At 36.1% G+C, this 20,137-nt stretch overlaps 1 protein-coding gene across 3 annotated transcripts in view; it reads left to right on the top strand.

Moving 5' to 3' along the window:
* Positions 1 to 20,137, top strand: part of tpk1 (thiamin pyrophosphokinase 1) — a 67,721-nt gene that overhangs the window by 44,088 nt on the left and 3,496 nt on the right. For all 3 annotated transcript variants that reach the window (XM_055037735.1, XM_055037736.1, XM_055037734.1), the window contains one exon: positions 1,690 to 1,798. In XM_055037735.1, coding sequence (XP_054893710.1) covers positions 1,690 to 1,798 — 109 coding nt within the window. The remainder of the gene's footprint in view (positions 1 to 1,689; positions 1,799 to 20,137) is intronic.

Genomic DNA, 20,137 nt, shown 5'->3' with positions numbered 1-20,137 from the left:
ATGCCTGTTCTTCACATATTCCCTTTCTGTCACTGTAACACACTTAATCTGTGCTTATGCTTAGAAAATAACCACTGCTTTTTTTCTGAACACCAAAAGCTCCAAAGCCTAAATATTTGCCATCATTCCTTCCTCCTGGCTCTACAGTACTAGGTTGCTAAGCTATGAAAACACTACTTTAAACATACACTTTTAAGTTAATAAATGTGTCAACTTAAAGTGATTGCGTTCATCTATGGGATTGTTATAGGTTTAGGTGACAGATGTTGCTATAAGTACTATGTTTTAAAATGTGGCATCAGAAGCATTCCATATTCAAGAAAAAGCAGCGTGCAAAATTATTCATGCCTCTTAATTTGTTTTCTCATTACAACTGTGACATATTACATTGGAATTCCATGTGGTAACCAACAGAAGCTAGTGTGGAACTTTCAAACTCAACAAAAATAATACATGGTTTTTAATTTGTCTTTCACAAATACAACTACGAAAAGTGTGGATTGCAAAATGGTCACCCAGTAGTAGGAAATCTTTGAGGTTATTGTTAAATACCTTCAGTACCTTCAGTAATGTCATCCAGGTCAGCTTTGGGTATCTATTGCAGTAAGGCTCCGTCTCGCAGCCTGAATTGCTCTAGCTTGATAAGTTTGAATTCACAACGTTATTATAACAATCACAAAGTACCACAGTACAACCAAACCTTTTCAAAACTATTATGGTGCACATTAATATTGTGAAAATAATGCATTTATGATATATCCTGCAGCATTAGAATGCATTTGGATTCAACAACATATTAATAGAATCAACTTAAGCTATATTTATACCTTTATTTACATCTGTAAATCTTTATGTACCAGATTCCAAATTGGAATTTTGACTAATTGTAATTATATCCATATAATGAATTTCTTGCAACTTTGCCATGAAAGCTAGTTTTGTAGAATTCATTATCACTCTTCAAAAAATGTATGGATAACTTTGCAAAGCACTTTATATTCATCCTTTTTTTTCATTCAGCCACATAGCTCGAGGATATCAATAAATGGCAAATTCTGTAGTGTCCCACTTTGTGAATAGGAGGAACCTTGTTTTTGACCTTTCTATATTCTGGCATATGGCTTTATTCAAACCGTATCCTTCACAGGTACATAAATATCTTGCCCTAGAAGATGGACACTTCCTTCTACCTATATTGTGTGAAAATCTTTATTTTGGACTCCCAGTCCCAGTTTCTTGAGGAAGAGAGTGGCATTTAGAAATATTGCAAATGCTTTTTTTTTTCTACACAAAGCAATATCCCTCAATAATAGGCCTCCTTTTAATGTTCATACAATCGTACAATATCATATTAACACTGGCAACTATTTATTGAAAAACTGTACTTGTTTACTTACTGTGAAATGTCAGATTAAAGCTGCTTGAAAATGTAGTTAAAGCTATCTATAAGATGATTTGAGACTCAAAAACTAATTCAATATGTCAAGATCAGTTTAAACTTTGAGAAGTAAAACAAGGTCTACAGTTTTGACAAGAGCAATCATTTATTTTAATGACCCTTGGCGAGTGAGTGTAGAAGCTGAGTTGGGAATAAAGAGGTTTAAGGAGTCCTGCTTCACATTTTCATTGCATTCATATACAGTATCTGTATGCATACCAATTCACATCATTCATGCAATGTGCCTGCAGGGAACCAGCAGACTTGGGGTAAACACCAGCCTGGAGGAAGAGTGGTGCAGCCTCATTCCTGTAGGTGCACCCTGCCAAACAGTCACCACAGGACTCAAATGGAACCTGGGTGAGTCCCTTCCTGTTTACAAGCAGTTATTACGCTCCTGTTTACTTTACATTAGCACTTTGCAGCTTCAGTTCACATACAGTAAGCCAGTGTAGCAGCATGGGATAAACTTCAGTGTTTGAAGTTTGTAGTGAAGGAAAATAATATTTTATCTTCAAGAGGCTTGAAGACTTTAACGCTTGTTTCACAAAGTAAATATAAAATCCAGGCTTGATTTATTTTATTTTTTTCCAAAGACTGGATGCATTCTCACAAGCAAAAGAGTAAATCAGTCAAGTAGTTCGGCGGTTTTGAACAAGTTTCACTTGCAAATGATACACAATGTGCCTCAAAGAGCTTTTTGTCTTCTTGACAATTGTGTGAAAATCTACTGGAAGCTCATCTGAGGACCCCTGTGGTTTTACTCTACTCCAACCCACATGGCCAGCTGTGCTCTTAATGAGTTGGCACAGGCTGAACTGCCACCCATTCAAGGGAACCTGGACCTTCTGTCACCAGGGTTGCAGAATGTGTCTGCTTCTTGGTGGGTGTCCACTGCTCCCGCCTGTATGTGCACGTGTACATTTTTAGGAGCCCGTACGCTTGAGTGAGCATACGTCTGCTTGTTTGATCATGTCGTTGTACACGTTTGAATATTCATATGTGCTTGCACTTCCTGCCTTGTTTATGGACTCCTTGTTGGTGTGTGTTTGTTTTTTTATCTGTTTTTTTTTGGGGGTGGGGGGGAGCTACAATATGTTGTACAGTGCACTTACTTGGCACACCTGTGAAATGGCCTTCTGAATGGTAATGAGAGGGACTTAATACATAAGAGTCTTATGCAGATTAGCCAGTGGTAACAAGATGCATAATTAACCACATGCATATTTAGAGGGCTAGAAGTAATGATTTCCTTCTGGGGTTTGAGTGAAGGACCAGAATATTAAACTAAAATTTAGGACATATTTTTCTCTTCAATTTTGACTTGTGTATGTACAGTAGGCTGTGCTGTGAATTAAATGCAGCTTCTCACCTGTGAGCATTTCAATTTTTGAGTTACCCACACTTGTTTGAAACTTTTCCGTGAAGAAATATGTATATATTAACTGCTGCAGCCTTGCTCATCAAAAGGAGATAGTTTCTTTATTTGAATGTATTTCTTAATTTAAGGGCAGATTTTATTGAAAGTGAACATAACATTTGACATCAGTTCAAATAGATGTGATGACATGTGTTAATTGGCATTTATTCTGCAACACAGTTTATTTCACTGTAGGAAAATTCCCCAGAAAAGTTGGAATAACCTTGGCTTTTGTTCATTCTATCACATTTCTCTTCTTGTTTATTTATAGTTTAAAATTTCTCTGTAATAAATTATAACATACCTATATACATTCAGAGAACTAATAGTTAAGTGTCATAGAAACTTTTCAAAACCAGTGGCCAGAAACTAGCAGGGTTATTAGGTGGGTGAGTGAGATTTGGGGATTTTGCTAATTAGCCCTATAAAGACCACAGAAAGACCACTGCCAGGTGCTCCAGGATGTAGGATAATACAATTCATATTCTGGGGAATATTTGCCAGGAGTTCGGAACTACTATTAGCTCCACATATGGATCATACAGTGAAAGTTATGACAGGAGTAGCTCTCTTGAAATTACTGCCCCAAAAAGCAATATTTAAAACATATTAATGTTGCTGAGAAATAAACCATGGTTATAAAGAAAAAAAAACATAAGAAAATATTTCTAATGGTGATGAGTAAACCGATTAAAGCTACTTGACTAAGTGGCAATTAGGTAAAGCAGTTCTGCTCACCTGGATTTCTTACTGTCAGTCAGGTATATTGAAATCCCAACACCCTGTCCACACTTAACTTTAATTTTTATCTTCTGATGTGAATGCAATTACGAAAAGACAGCAGAACCCTAATAAGTAATGAGTTCTCATGCTAAGACAAGTCATTATTTTATCATGTAGTCTTTCACTGTACCTTTGTGGTGAATTTACTTTTAATTACATATTAACTTGACAGCTGCAGTCCACCACTCGTTGTGTTACAGGAATCAGATTCGACATGCATTTTTAGAAAAAACAAACCAAGAAGTCAGCCATCTGAAAAATCATGTCTGTAAAGGGAAATCACAATTTTATGATGGCGTGTTATGTGTAAACATAGTATTTTTAAGAATAACCATATGTATATATTTTTTTTCTATTAAAATTTTTCGAGATATTAATTCATTCGGTCTCTGACTGTTTGGACTAACTGATAAAAATATTTTTATTCAAAAGGATAGATGACAGCAACATTTCTTAGGTAAAGTGTGTTCAGTCAGCATACAAGAATATCTCTTACCACAAAGTCTTTGTGCTTTGGCATACTATCAACGCATTCAGTTCATTCATCATCTAATAATAATGGCTTTTAAGATACATGTTTCAACTGCAGGTACCTATTTCAGGAGCCAGACTAGTTATCTGAGACTCTTCTTTAGCCTCACTCCATTTTCTCAGCATTTACCAAGTAAAAGCAGATTTTGAGGGCACAAATTTACCTCTGGAAATGACCCCTTTCATTTACAAACAATTCTAGAATTAATTGCAGTGTCTTTGAATTGTTCTAAATTACAAAGTGTAATTGACAATATTTCAAGGGTTTTGTAGGAGTTAGATAAAAAAAAAAAAAAAAACAGCATTTATTTTCACAACCATAGTTTCTCTTGTACAATGATTTGCGGAATGGGATGTTGGTCAACATCAATGCAGTGGGATGAGATCTATGACAAAAAACTCTGTGTTTTGTCATAGATGACCCAGTTTGAGAAAATAACTTATGGGTAAAAAATGTCCCTGGTTTGTTAGTCAAATTTTTCATAAAGTAGCATGCTCTTTATGCTCAACGTGTGTCACAATTACTTTGCTAAAATAATGAGCATAACTTTGAGTGAATGTAACAATACACAGCAAAGCTGAGATGACGCACCATAAATTTTTGACAAGCATCAGCCATTAAAAAAAACAAAAAAAATTGTTTTTTCCTTTTTGATTCAACAGTTAAATTTGGTCTTACGCACTTAACATAACACTATTACCACGAATCAGAAAACATGAACTTCACAAAACATTTAATTGTTTCTGAAAGGAATGATGACACATCAAATTTATTGGTAGCAATAAATTATGACTTCTAGCTTCCCTGCTTGATTGATGATTTATGGTTTGATGGATTCATGGATGGATTATAAGGAATAATAATAATTTAAAAAAAGAAGTCTGATTAATACTTTATTTTTCATTTTATTTTTTTTCACCAAACTACAATTAATCATGTTATTGTTTTGGATTTGATACCAACCTAAAAATAAAAAGTTGATGTTTTATAACATGCTGAACTAACCAGTAGCAAATTTAGTTCTGACGATTTTGGAAGTTAACAAAAACATGAAGTGAATTAGAATCTGTGTTTAAACCTGTAAGTTTTCACCTCATTAGTCTCACATGTTTTCTCTGGATTGTTGCTTTGTAATTATGGAGTCTATACAAAGAAGGAGCCATCATTTCTACCATTACAAAGGAAGGATAGGAAGACACTGCACTAGTGGCTCAAGAGAATTCTATCTAATGATATGTCTGCATTGCGGTAATAATACCAAAGGATTGGTATGTGCTACTGAATAATGATGTGACTGCAGCGTAGTAAAAATAACAATTTTATGATGTAGTTACTTTAGTAATTATTCTTCGGTGTGTATAGTTGTAAAATGCAGCTGGAGAGATAGATGTATCTCAGTTGGCCTGAATCTGGTACGTGTTAACAAGGCTATCACTCACATTCTGTTATAATTCATACCCATCTCTCTTTTTCACACTTTTGTTTCCTGTTTTTACAACCAACTAGTTTACTGTTATCCCCTTCTTTTTTGCCTCTCTCACACTCCTACCATCTCTTTCCTCTCATTAGGAGGGACTGTGACAGCTGAGATACTCACCATTTTGCATGTTACATTAATATTCCATCATTAATCCTAAATTCCCCCTCTGGAAACTATCAGTAAATGCAATCACTGTGTATGTGCTCATCAGATGATACACTGATAGTTTGGTTCATATATTCATAAACAAGCTTTTAATTATACATATATTTGAATTGGGTTGTTGAATTTATGAGCTAGCTCTGGGTCACATTTCCAAATATGATTTCTAGTGAACATTATTTAAATTGTGAAATGCAGAAAGGACATGTCTGCAGCATCCCTAATTACCATATTCTCAATGAAAATATTTGAATTGAAAGACAGAACACGTATATTTTGTTGAAAGATTTAACAGTTTAATACTGTTTTGATATTAACCAACAACTCCTGATCTTAAAATTTCTGTATGTCATGATCTGCTGGATCCTTGTTTTGTGATTTAAGGTGTTAGTTCAGTATTTTTAGTGGATTTGTGTGTATCGACAGCTTCACTTTTAAAGACATTTTTACCTTAAAAGTGATGAGCAACGCTGTTTGTTTTTTTTTTCCCCATGACTTTGCAAACAGCCAGCCATGTTTTTTTTTTTTTGTGTGTGTGTGTGTGTAAGCAAGAGAAATATGTAGGAGTGTTCCGGAAAAAGGACAAGGGAGGGGTGTTGTGCTCATTTAGCATCCAAACCTCTTCCATGCTATCTTTATTGCATAAAAGCCATTATGCTGCCGTGTTTACAGCTGGTCTGTCTTCCACTCAGCAAACTGCATCCTGTTGCAAACCACTGTCAAGTATTCCTACTGATGTCATATCTTTGGTTTATTTTTTTAAACTGTACCCTCGCTGTTTACTAGTATCAAAATATTATTTCTAGCCTAAAACTGTTACAGAAAAATTGTCTATTAGCTGGATGCCATGCATTTTTAATGTATTTTTACAAGTATTCACGGGACGCATTTCTACAACATTAAATAAAATGAAGCGGCATGTCAGCCTTTTTCGATCAGTTTGCTCTACCGTGCTCGGAAAATAACCTTGGATGGCAAAAACTTCTTGTTAATTTTAACTTCCGATGTTTAATCTGAGATACTTACAACTTTAGGTATATCTGTGATGATTTCAATACCTCATAATGCTTTTTAGCTATGAAGTGAAAGAAAAAAACTGTTTCTTTTACCATTTACAATAAAAATAATGTCTGACTGAATACCACGCTTTAGAAGACAATTTTTTAAAGCAGCAAATAATTTCTTTGATTTAGTTGGTTCTTTTGGCCACTTCTCTGCTTGGTTTGACAGAAAGGAGTTTAACGACGTTAAAGTAATGCTTATAGCAACCTACCTTGCTGTTGTAGTTAATTATAAAGAAAATATTATGCAAAATTACCAAAAGGTAGAAACTGTACAAAGCTGCTGCTTTCTCTTTTATTTGTCCCTCAGTAGTAACAGCAGCAGATTGGCAGAGAAATGGATGTGCACATAGCCAAACTAACAATAAATGATTATGATCAAAAAATTTAATTGTATGACTGACTCATTATGTACACTTTCATAAAGGATATTATTCAGTTTTGAAGAGGGAAATGACTCTTAAATAATATAAATTTTCCTCAACTGAATTTTTCAATTCCTTTTTGTTTTGCCCTAATGAAGGAAATTAAAATATAGTCCAATTGTAATTAATCATAGTTGTTTTGTTTTTTTTATCTATCTAAAAAGAACCCTGTGCCTTCAGAAAATGTTGCTGCAGTAATGAAAATGGTATTGAGTGTAGAGTGTCTTTCATATATCAAGGTGTGTGTTGCGGTGGTGCAGTTAGTAACACTGTTACATTGCAGTAAGAACAACCTGGGTTTGAATCCCACTCTGCGGTATATGTTATGCATAATGCCTGATAAGCTACCACATCTCCTTCAGCAAAGAAAAAGAAACATGCTTGGCCTATTTTCATTGATAAAAATGCAGCATCCACAGTGATCTGAGGTGAACTAGAGAGAAGGATGTGGTGGTAAGCGAGACAAACAGAGAGGTGGCAGGCTAGAAGTGGCTGAGTCAGAAGAAATGTTAGGAGATAAAAAAGAATTTTTGGCAAAGCAGACAGAGCATGGTGAGGAAAAAAAGGTTGTGACAGGATGACATATGGGTGTTAGAGAATGAGACCTGTCAGGCGTCTCATTCATTTGATGTTCCTGGGTGCTAACACAGCAGGAAATGACAGATTATGGAAACTATTGGGAAGGGTGTTGGAGCTCCAAGCTTGTGCTTGCATGTGTTCACACACACACGCGCACATGCACGGGCACATTCAATTTCAACTGTAATGTAGTCAATTTAAACAAAGGTATTTCATGCTTTTTCTTTTTCTTCAAGTTCTACTTTCCCGATTGCCTCCATTGAACCTCCATCCTCTCTGAGGCCTGTTTTCATTGTTCCGAATATTTGATATCAGATTACAGAAGATACCTCAGGCAATGTGTTTTTTGCAGTTGAATGGGTTTGCACAGCTTTGCTCATTTTGTTTCTCCACCCTGCTTTGCCACAGCAGATGCTTTTATGTTTGCTAAAAAAGAAAAAAAAAAATCCCCTTTTCTGTCTTCAGTTGACAAACCTTAGATTTAAGATTCTTCAATAAAGAGAAATAGACATTACCTTAATTGTGAAATTAAATCTTCACATTTAAGCCAGAAATTTGAGTGGTTAGTATAGCCTTTGAATTATATGAAGTCCACACTAGTAAAGCTCATTCACACAAGCTCCTGTGTGTCGGGACTATGTTTCTTTCTACAAATCATACTGGAATAATGTCATATTTGTAGTAATTTAGGTCCTAACCTCCAATCATTTTGGCCAAGCAGTGGGGTATTTCAGTGCTTTCCTTTCCCTGCCCTGGTTTCTCTTTGGCAGCAGTTTTTCTGTGGCCTGTGACATCTACCTTGACACACTTCAGGGATTCTGTTTCTGGCTTTGCCCCATCGACTGTGGTTTGGAGCTCTCTCCAGGCCTTATCTAATTAGGTAAACCTGGAGGTAGGAAAGTGAGGCACTTGCCACTCTCTTGCTCAGGATTTCTTCATGTCATTCTTTTTCTAAATTTCAGTACTTTCCTCTTTGCTGTTGTTGTGAATTTAGAGCGACTCTTTAAATGTCTTTGCTCTTTAGCTGGCAACTGATGTTTAATCATGTACATTTTTAACAGAGGTCTTTTTTTGCCTTTTATTAACATTGTCCTCATTCTAAATGTCAAGCATTGCATCTGTTCCTTCCCTGGACAAAATACAACAGCCATCTGTGAAAGGTGCACACTGGGATTTTTTCATCTTCTCTGTTTGTATGTTATGTTTTTGGTTTTGTGTGTTTTTCTGTTTGTGCATAATTCTGTTCTGAAGATGTACTGTGTTGATTCATAATGAAGATGCCAGACATCAAGTGTGCCAGGACCCTTGATGTTCAAAAAACAAAACATAGTTCAGGCAAGACTTCAAATATTTCTTTTGTTGTAAATAGATCTGGGTTTTGCTTGATCATATATGCACCAGAATTGCTTAGTTCTCATGGGAGGTTAAAAGTGTAAAAAGCGTGAAGCCTTTAAAAGGTACAGCTTTTCAGGTCTGGTGCACTTATCCACAGAATTCGATCACAGGCCTAATTGTAAAAGCAAAGGTAAGTGCAGTCCATTACTGCCATAGCCCAGGGAATTACAGGCAAATAGAAATAAATGTATAAGATAAAATTATGGGGCTCAGTTAATTTTCTAGTAATTGTTATTTTATCACTAACTGACAAAACAAAGTAATGACTCCTAAACCTTTTTGCTTTTAATATCTGCAATTGCATTTCTGATAACATGAAATATTCCTTGACATTCAAACAAAATTGGAATAAAATATAGTTTGAGTCCAGATTGTGAAGCATAAGGAAACGTCAGATTTTTTAAATATCTATTTAAATAATTATTTGATTAGTTTATCTTTTCTAGCTTGAGAAATGTAGCGAACAAATTTTCCTTTGCTCTAAGTTTTGCAATATTTTGCTCTTATTTCCTCAAGCTGAAAAATACATTGCATAACCATGACAGACTCAGACCAAAGCCACCTTTTATATCTTTCACTAAGCTTGACCTGGGTTGCTGATACCTGGGACTGCTAAAAAATATTTAATCATTCCAGGGCAAAGAAACACAGACCAAGATCTTGCTGAGCAGAAGGCTTTGCCTGGAGTAATACTTAGCGTTCTATCAATTTATTTGCATTAAGCAACCCCTAGTCTGAATTTGTTTCCCTGCTGTAGGGCACTGCTTTGTCCTTGCTTTACAGAACTTTGCAATAAAGGTATTGTGGCAGTAATTTCAAATGGTGGAATATCATAAATCTCTATAACAATGATAGGAGAAAAGTTACCCACTGGAAACCACTAACATGATTAGACCTCACACAGCTGCTTGCATATTTATACAAAAGTATGCACACATTTTAGAACACATTAGTTGTTTCAGCTGTTTAGAAAATTGTTCCCTCTTTGGGCTGTCTGGTTTTCAGGAATAAGTTCCTTTAATTTGAAGGGTATGCCATTTATTTTTATTTTCTTTCCAATTTTATTCTATAACCCAAAATGCTTTGCATGAATTTTACTTGAGATCTGTAGATCTCCATGCTTACACGTAAACAGTCACAAAGCAAATAGAGCTTAAACCTTGGTATAATAACTATTTACACTTTAAAGTAGATAATCTAATCATGGCTTTACTTTAACCTTTCAAATATTAGCAGGTAGACCTGAAGAAATTGACTCTTATCTATAGTAGCATATGTAGAATTCTAATTATTTATACTTCTAGGGAAAGCATATGATTTCATGTCATATCACCCTGCCATTTTCTGTGCTTTTAAAGCACAATCAAATTTGTTGTGAATTTAACTATTTTTAACTGGCAATTTTTTTTCCAGGAGACAAGAGAGTGCATTCAGGGATGAACAAATAAGGAGGTCATACACATGATACATTACCAATTACAAAAGAACGTAACTACATTACTCTTAATTTCTCAGACAGTCATACCTTATGAGCTAATCCTTCTTTTCTATTGGAGAGTCACAGCCAAACCATGAGGTGGAACAAGATACAAAAGGATGTCTTTAATGCCTTGTGCTAACCTAAAATGTTGTCAATAGGTAAGAAGGGAAATTCCATTTTTACCATCTCCCTGTTTCAATGCATTTTGTGAAATCAGTAAAAAGAAATCAGGCCTTAGAGGCTGAAATAAAGAATCTCCTTTTGTTTTACAAGGCAGAATGCTACAACTTCACATTACACTTTTACCGTGCCTATAAAAACTATCCACCCTCAAGGATGTTTCTACCCGTTTGCTTTTACAAATCAATCATAATCAATAAAATTTGAGTTTTGACAAGAAAAAAAAATACTTTAATATCAGAGTGAAAGCACATTTCTACAAAATGATAATTATAGAAAAATGTTTAACATAAAATAACTATAAATATTCCAAAAAAACTAAATTATGTTGGTCTTGACTTATTTCTAAAAGCAATAAAAGTGTAAAAATATTCAAGGGGCAAGACGGTTTTATAGACATTGAATTTGTAAACTCATTCTTTTAAATTCAAAGCTTTCTGGGGCATAGTAAATTAATGATATTGAAAATAAGTATATTGAGTAGACAGACTGAATGCACTGGAGCATAGTAAACTAATGCTATTGAATATATCTATACTGGAATGTGGTTTATTATTGAAAACCACGACTTTTGTGCTTTTTAGAATAGTTCAGCTTACCTCAATTGAAAAAGTGAAAGCTACTTGGAGACTTAAATTTTTCTTTGTGCTCATGAAATTAATTAAAGCTGAATGCATCCATTTATAAATGCACTTAAGCCAAACAGACTCATCTACTTTGAAGAACGTGGAAATGGCTTGTACATTAAATCAGGAGGCTCTTGTATTTGCTAATGTCTTCAGCAGAGCTATTTTCAATGTGTTTAATGGCATGTGTATGTTTTAAAGTGAAAGTTCATCTTCAAGTTGTGGCCATCAGGCAGACAGTAAAACATTTAAAGCTACTGGAATGTCTTATTTATAACCAAAACACATCAAATCACTTGTCTTAAATCCACGTTACATTTCAATGAAACATTTAAATGTGTTTTTGGAAATGTGGGAGGAATCCAGCCAGATAATATAATTCTCCAGAGAGAATTATTTTATCATAAAATCTGACTCCCTTATTATAAAATGGCATTAAAAATAGTCTATTTTTTAATCCACTTATTTTTTTTAAAGCCAGAGCTTTCTCCCCGTAAGCAGATAATTAGGCCTGAGACCTGTGCTCAAGAAAAGTAAGTGTGTGTCTATGATGGGTCATTTCAAACACTTTCAAAGCTCTAAACCAGTGGAATAAGATCACTTGAAATACTTTCATGTATTTCCAAGATCCTAAATAAACGGTTAGTCATTGCAACAGCTTCAGGGTCGCAAACAGTTCATGTTCTGATGGCACCGGGCATAGAATAAAAGGAATAAACACATAATATCAGATCAGTCTTGATCATGGTCTTGCTGAAGGCCTTCTGCCTAGTCCTGGTTAGAGTCAAAGGCATGCATCTGTATATTCATATGTATGCAAAAAGTCAGATTTTTCCTGACTTGAAGATGAAATTGTATGCTTAACACTTCTGCATCCTTCTCTTATATCTCCGTAAGTTTAACAAAGGGTCGAGGGCTTTTGACCTTGGATCCTCTTAATGAGCATTTAGGAGGACTTTTAAATCAGCAGTAAACTTCATTTCAGCAAGCTGAAAGCAAAGCCCTTATAGGGATGATTATGGTTACAAAGGTCAGTGAGACGATGAGCTTTCATCTGTGATTGACTTAATATTATCCTTTGCTATGTGCATGTGCGTGTGGGTGTGTGTGTGTTTTTGCTTGTGTGTGGAAAGCCTCTTTAGTTATTCCATGTGACTCAGCCCTCTCCCATCTGACAGCTTAATATTGAAAAAGCATTCATCCTGCAGCAACACAACCTGGGTTTGGCATTTGAGTATTATTTTTTGTGTGTTTTAAACCTGCTTTGTCATGAGGTTTTTGGCTTAGAAGGGATCACAATAAACAACAAATTTGAATAGCTGTCATGCAATAACTATCTCTTCTTGGCTGGGTGTGAATATAATTCTTATTTCTCTAAGTTTGGTATTCGTGGCTGTGCATGTCCGTGTGCACATTTCATTTTACTCCTTTGTGTGTTTCCTTCATGTCAGCCCCCTTTTTTTTTGGAACACTATGCTGATAGATTACCCGTCTGTGTACTCGCTCATATGAATTGGACATGCACACAATAACTGTCAGGAGACTGATGAGAGAATGTCTGAGGAGGCTCAGGTTTCCATACAATTTGATATGCAGATAATATAATGGAACTCCTCCTCACCGGTTGCTCAAAACTACTGTATCAGAATGCTCATAAATGCCAGACCTCTTCTGCAGATCAGTTTTGTAATAAGTTCTGAGACTTGAAATTCAAAAGAATTGAGTTGAATCAGCAACTTTGTTAGAATTCAGGAGTAAACAAATACATGATTATTGTGCTGGCACATGATTTGAATGACAGTCTGACAGACTTATTGCCTAGGATTTGACAAATTGTTTAAATACTGTATAATAGAATTCCTTCATCATTTTTGTAAAATAAAAAGATTGAGAGATGTGGATGTTGAACCTAAACGCTGAATCTGAAATGCACATCGACAGAGGTGCTATGATTAAAGGAACCAGGCATTTCCCAAAACACTCCTAAGTTCAAATACTGATGATACAGAAAATGCACAGATGCAACACGGGCAGGTGCCAAGTCTGATCAAAACTAAACACGCGTACCCAGATGGATTTCTACTGCAAATTTTATCAGAGAGCCAAAGTCATGGAGAAATTTAAATTAAAAGTAAACTTTGGGCTACAAACGAAAGCTTGGCCTTGCTCTTAACGAGAACGTGGTGTTTATGAAACATAAGCCTTCAAAAAACACATAGGAATGCAAATGAGACAGGGTGTTAATAAGGATTTTATTACATATTCTGTATTTTTAGTTGCTGTCTGAACAGCGGGACTCGCCGGGTGCAAACATATGCATTGCTTTGACAATTTAGAGATGCAGAATCAGTTATAGCCTCATTAGTCTAATTAATACTCTCTGGTAAGGACGAGTTTACATTTGAGATAACAAGATCTGCTAACATCTTCTCCACTCCATGCACTTCTTTGTCTGCAACTGAATCTGACTTTTATAACAGAGCCTTCCCCCTCAGGCATGTTGACTATAGGAGAAGAGAAAACATGGAAAACACAAAGAACAAATATTGACAATGAGCTCCTGGGAGTTTAGTCGAAAGGGTGCTTAAGGAGTTTGCTTATATGAAATGTTTGCAAACTCCCCGTAAATATGCAGTGCTTATATTGGAAAATCAAACCCAGAGTATTTGGACGTAAAATTTCTTGGTGATACATTTTTGATGTGATTTCAGAAGAATATGAGGTCGGATTTGCCTTTGGGCATGTAGATTAGGCCTGATGTGATACATCAGTATTCAGGAAGCTTCCTAAATACTGTAAAATACTGTCTTCAAAAGAGGGCAAAGCAGTGTACTTTATCTCGTACTTGAACAGATATGTCTGACAAAGTTGGTTCAGTCTGTGAGGTCTAACCCAGTGTCCCTGCCAGAGGCAGACATCTCCACTGAAGCATCTCTCCTTTTCCTTCTGTTGCTCCGGATGCAAACATGCTCTTTGACCTTCTTCTTTTCTTTTCATATCTCTTCCCCTCTTCCCCTTGTTTTTCTACTTGTACTCTCGCCTTGTGTTTTCATGTCTTTCTTCACAAGATTCAGTCACAAGGTGTTTATCTAGTCTTCTTTATCTTTTGGTGTTACATTTTTCTTACCCCGCACTTTTTGCACTTTCACTTCTACACCTTCCTGCATAATCTCGACTCATCTCACTGCCCTTGTACTCTCTTCATTCCACCTCTTATGCTCTGTCTTTTCTCTCATTTCCTCTCTTTTCTCCTTCGCTCTCACTCACCAAGGTCCTAGAGGAGGGGCTAGAGTTGGGGGGAAGCATATATATTTTGTAGCAGCAGAGTGCGGCAGCAGGAGGGAAAACTGCTGTTTTATGGTTTTATTTATGGATCCGTAGATTTCTGACACTGCACATCACACACTAGGGTAGATGGGGGAAATGAAGAGCACCCTGATGTGAACTGCCACTAGCACCCCCAGCGGAGTTCAGACTTGCGAGGAAGCAGACAAGTCCACATAAATACACACACCTAGTGCAGAAACCCTGGACTAAATGTATAGCTACAATAAACTGTCGACACACACAATCATTGGCATACACAAGATGGAATTGCATATCATCTTAATTAATTCAAGCAACCTTTTTAGCAAGAAAAACATAGATAATGAATTATCCCTCACAATCAACATTTACTATTAAAATATAGATTGTTTACTCTGATGTCTGTTTAGAAGCTTGTCTTCCACATGATTGTCACCGCAGTGCCAGCAGAGATGAGTTTTCTTATCTAAAGGTCGACTTAAGCCAGAACAAGGTTTGTCACCCCACCCTTTTAAAACCCGGCGGCATTTAATGGAAGCAGCTATCATCGCACAGCAGATGGTGCTAACACTGCGAGTGCTCATCATGGCCCGTGTCTGTGCCAATAAATGGCCTTAAATGTAAGGAGAATGTCAGGTGGATAAAGTAAATGAGAAAGTCGCTTTGAAACCACAGGCTGATATATTGAGATATACAGCTCTATATTTCTTGAATAAAACACAACTCAATGTTTTTTGGGGGGTTTTTCATATTAAAAATCCTTCTGATTTATATTTCTATTGGTATGTAAACATAATTAAAGCAAAAAATACTTATGATTCATAGGTTTTCTGTTTTTGTGGAGGGCCGGCACTGATTATTTCTGCCTCACGCAAAATAGCTAAATAAATCTAAACAGGATTTCTTCACCCTTAGGGTTGCTTTATGATAAAATGCAATCACGTGTTCTCTCCATTTTAGTAATTCAAATGGCTTATTACTGAATACACATGTTTTATTGCAAACCATTTTCACTTTCCCATTATCCAGCATAACTGTTGATAGCGCTGCGTTCAGAATAACAGCGGGGTCTTCTACCTGACGGAATGAGTTTTGTCTCCATGACAAGTCATATTAAAAAGGGACATGTTCAGATATAATGGGAATGTAAATGATTTGTTTCACTTTGTGATCAGCTGTTTTTTAAAGGCATTTTCATTCATTTTAGATTTGCTTCCTATGTTGCTTGATCATCCAGAAGCACAACAATGATCTAAATCATTTCAAAAGTGAAATGATTTGCATTTGCAAGCTGGGTTATTATAAGACCTATGTAGCAGAAGAAGGTCTTTCCAGAATTTGTATTTGTCTTATGTTTCATTTGTCTTTTCTCAAATTTGTTTTCCAAATTTATTTTGGTTCAATTCCTTACAACAACTTAATAACAACAGTCTTCCTTGGCAAATACGTCCAGCTCATGTCCAGTGACATAAATTTAATTCAGTCCAAATTTGAATAAATTTAAGAAAAAACATTAACAATACAGGCAACTCCCCACCTCCAAAAAACACATTTTTTATTGTAGTTCTTTGTGTGGGAAAGACAAACTGAGTAACATTGGTTAACATGAGACCACATAGCTGAGGGGGCTTTATATTGGAAAGAAGAAAAGTAGGTTAATCCAGAAGAGAGACATAGTTTAAAACAGAAGCACTTTGCCATGGGTATTTTCTTCAAAATAAGAAAATCAGAGTTCACATAGTTAATGAGAGAAATTGTTCTATTCAATATAGAGACATAGCTTGACAAATAAGCAACAAAGTCTACATTTCAGGGAGAAAAGGAAAAAGAGCAGAACAGATAGCTGACAGCAGAAATGCCATTAACAATCAAATTAACAAGCTAACTTTATCAGTGCCGAATAAAACAAAATAATGGAAGCAGAATACAGACTGTGGATTGTTAAAGACAGAGAGTAGAGACAAAGCTAAATAAAATGCACTGAGCTGGAATTACTCTCTTTACATGAAAAGAAAGTTAATAGCACCGACTCCATCTAGAGGAGAGACATGGCTAAGTAAAGAATCACTAGTCCATCAACAACTTAATGCCTTCCTTATAATTCCACCCAGGAAAAAGACAAAAGGTGAACACAGAGACATGGAGCCAAAAGTACTTTTTGTCAGAAATAAAAACAGAAAGAGGACAGTTGGTTGCTGGGAGAAATGACTGTCCAAAATAGAGACACTGCTAAACAAAGGAGAACTGACCCAGACATGATTCTCTGGGAACCACAAAAAAGATGCCAGAAATGGTTAATGATAGCAATTATTCCTTCTAAACAAATGAGAAACACAGGACATTGTCCACTCAGCCTGGCTGGGTGTTTACAGAAAGAAAAATTGTTTGCTATATAGTTTGAGCTGCAATAATAGCAAAAAGTGCTTAAATAGAAAATACCTGAAGAGGAAAGGTATTCTTTGGCCATCTTACCATCTTCCGTTTCACAGCTTCTATTTATTTGCATTTTGAATATTAGAGCCAGGCTACAATTTATTTATTTTTTCTTCAGAGAAGGGCTACTAATCTCTTCTCTGGGATTACTATCCCAGAGAAGAATGGTACATAAATAGCTTCAGGAAAATCTGAACTACTCTTAACGCTAAACCTTACCATAAACGTAAGTTTGAAATTCTGTCCTACATACAGTCCGGTTCAGATCCCTTCAATCATCTTGTTTCTCAGCACTTAAATGATTATCTGATCTTATGTTGCAAAACCACAAGCAGCTCAGAGGTTCACAGGGGAAAATATTATACCTTCTCTTTATTTATTCCTTGCATACAAACTGGAGATTTGCTCACAAACTGCGCATCTAAAAAAGTAGCTTTAACTTGTTTGCTTAAAAATTGCACCAATTTAGCTGATTTCAGCGTGGTCACGTATTATAAATCCTCTCATTTAGAGCTCTGGAATTAGTTGGCACAAAACATTATTTTGTGCTTGCCTTCAGCATACATCCCTCCATAACAAAAGCTGTTCAAAAACATCTAATTTAACAGATGTTTGATAGTTTCTAACCACTCAAAGTAACAACACATTTTTTTGCAGCCTAAACTCATTGTAAAACAATTTAAAAATAAAAACCAAATTTCTTTCACATATGATGCTAAGTGAAATAAGGAATTTAAATAGTGCTTAGGTTGCTACTTTTTTTACACTTTAAAGTGGCTTTGAAAAGTCACATTTACATTAACAGTTGCACTGCACTGTTTGGGCATTTCAAAATCTTTTTGCCACCTTTAGCAGGTCCCCAAAAGCCTCTTTACACAACACCATTAGGATTCAAAAATAGAGCAGCAGCATTCCTCTCTATCTTTCAGAAAAGGCCAGAGGCACCCCTTCCCCCCTTACCTGTCCACCACAACGTGAGTGTCTGCATGTCTGCAGAGTCTCTCCTTAGTCACCCTCTCTCCTGGGTAATTTGTTGTGTAAATACGGCCCCACTTACAGCTGACGGGCCCTCTCGGCTGTGGCGCTGGAAATGCAATTACAGGCAGCAAACATCTCCATTGTTATCACTAGGGGGTGCGACGCTCATCATGGTCCCCTCGGTGTGGGGAGGGGGAGCAGTTATTGATCGCTATCAGCTTTGAGGAGGTGATTGCTAATGAAGCTATTTGAAAGCCTTTAGTGATCTGTAAAGTTAGCACGCACGCCTCTGTGTGTGTCTGCGTGCGTGTGTTTGTGTGTGTGGAGATTTGTTAATGGAAGTGCTCACAGACACCAGCTGTGTTTGTACAAATCACATTTGCCATCCAGTTATAAATGCCTCCCATGAATTCCCTATTGTTGTGCTCTGGTGCCCCTGGTGGGAGTTTTGATAATTACGTGTCCCATTACTACCCATGTAAACCTGATGTGTGGACTGTTGTCTTTGCAGTAATCTGAACACATTGTCCAGTGGTTTTCCAGACCTATGTTAGATATATATATATACTTGCATACACCCTTTCCATCTATATATCAGAATATTTAAGGCTTTAATCCAGCTGTGAGAAAAATAAATAATAAGAACGTTCCACATTTGGCTGAAAAATACATTTTTCCGCTCAGCACTACAGTGTTCATGAAAGGAGGTTTGGATGTAGCACACTTTATTTTTTCCCATTTGAATGAGAATTGAAGCTCTTGTTTTTTACGCCTACCCTCTCCAGAACTTTTGACCCATCTGAAGAGAGCCACAAACAAGCTCACTCACACATACGTCTCCATTTCTCCAACTCTTTGACAACCTCATGCTGGTAAAAATACAGTGGAAATTCATTATCCTGCCAAGAAAGATGTTCAAGCACAGCCTGATGTAATTCCCCTACACCAATGGCAAAGTGATTGTGCCTTTGTGCTCACTCAGTTATTAAGTAACCTAACTTCACAAAAGATGTATTATCCTCCTCATTCTGAGTCAAGCTGCTCTAATACCTTGCTTGTTTGGGAGTCTTTGAAGCGGAATGGGATTTTTCTTTGTCCCCGTTTGATGTGCATGCAGCCGCCTGTGGACAAATGATTTGCTTCATTCCTTTCTGCCTTTGTTCCTCTACATTTAGTTTTACCTTTGTGTGATATTGTTTCAACAACAGCTTCTGCATATTTATAAGACAGATTTTTTTTTTTTTTTTTTTTTTACTTTTTTTTTTTTTCTGTTTATGGTGATCAAGCAGTACAAGTTGTTGCATTTGCACCATCCTGTATTAATGCAGCATTTGATATATATTTAGTATTATAGGAAGTGTGCATAGGTATAGATATGCTATATAATGTTAATTTGATCATTTTAGGAAAAGTTTCTACACTTGTTCCACAATTGAAATTAAATGTTAGTGGTTTTTTTCTTTTGTTTTTTTGTGGTACAATATGCTGTGTAGTTGTACTGCAGGGAGTCATTAAACACTGGGAAAAAGAAAAGAGCAGGACTGTTCAAAAAATAATTGCTTCATAATTTGTCCTGGAAATCTTTATTACAAGGATTTCACTGATATAATATTTGCCTTCATCTCAGTATGCTTTATGTGAAAAATGACCAGGACTTCCTTTTATTCAACCTGTTGACTTTTAATCTCTTAATATCCTTAAATTGAACACATATTTCTGTATATTGTATAAATTGGATCTGTGTTTCTTGTAAAGTGCCTAGAGACAATATTTGTTGTGACTCTGTATAGAAAAACTGAACCTAATTTAATTGAGCTGGAACTGCATTCGTACACTTAACCCCCCCCCCCCCCCCCCCC

The sequence above is a fragment of the Poeciliopsis prolifica genome, unplaced genomic scaffold, assembly GCF_027474105.1.
Source record: "Poeciliopsis prolifica strain line A6 unplaced genomic scaffold, Auburn_PproV2 SCAFFOLD012, whole genome shotgun sequence".
Taxonomy (NCBI): domain Eukaryota; kingdom Metazoa; phylum Chordata; class Actinopteri; order Cyprinodontiformes; family Poeciliidae; genus Poeciliopsis; species Poeciliopsis prolifica.
The sequence above is the reverse complement of the archived record's forward strand: the minus strand, read 5'-3'. Positions and strand labels throughout refer to the sequence as shown.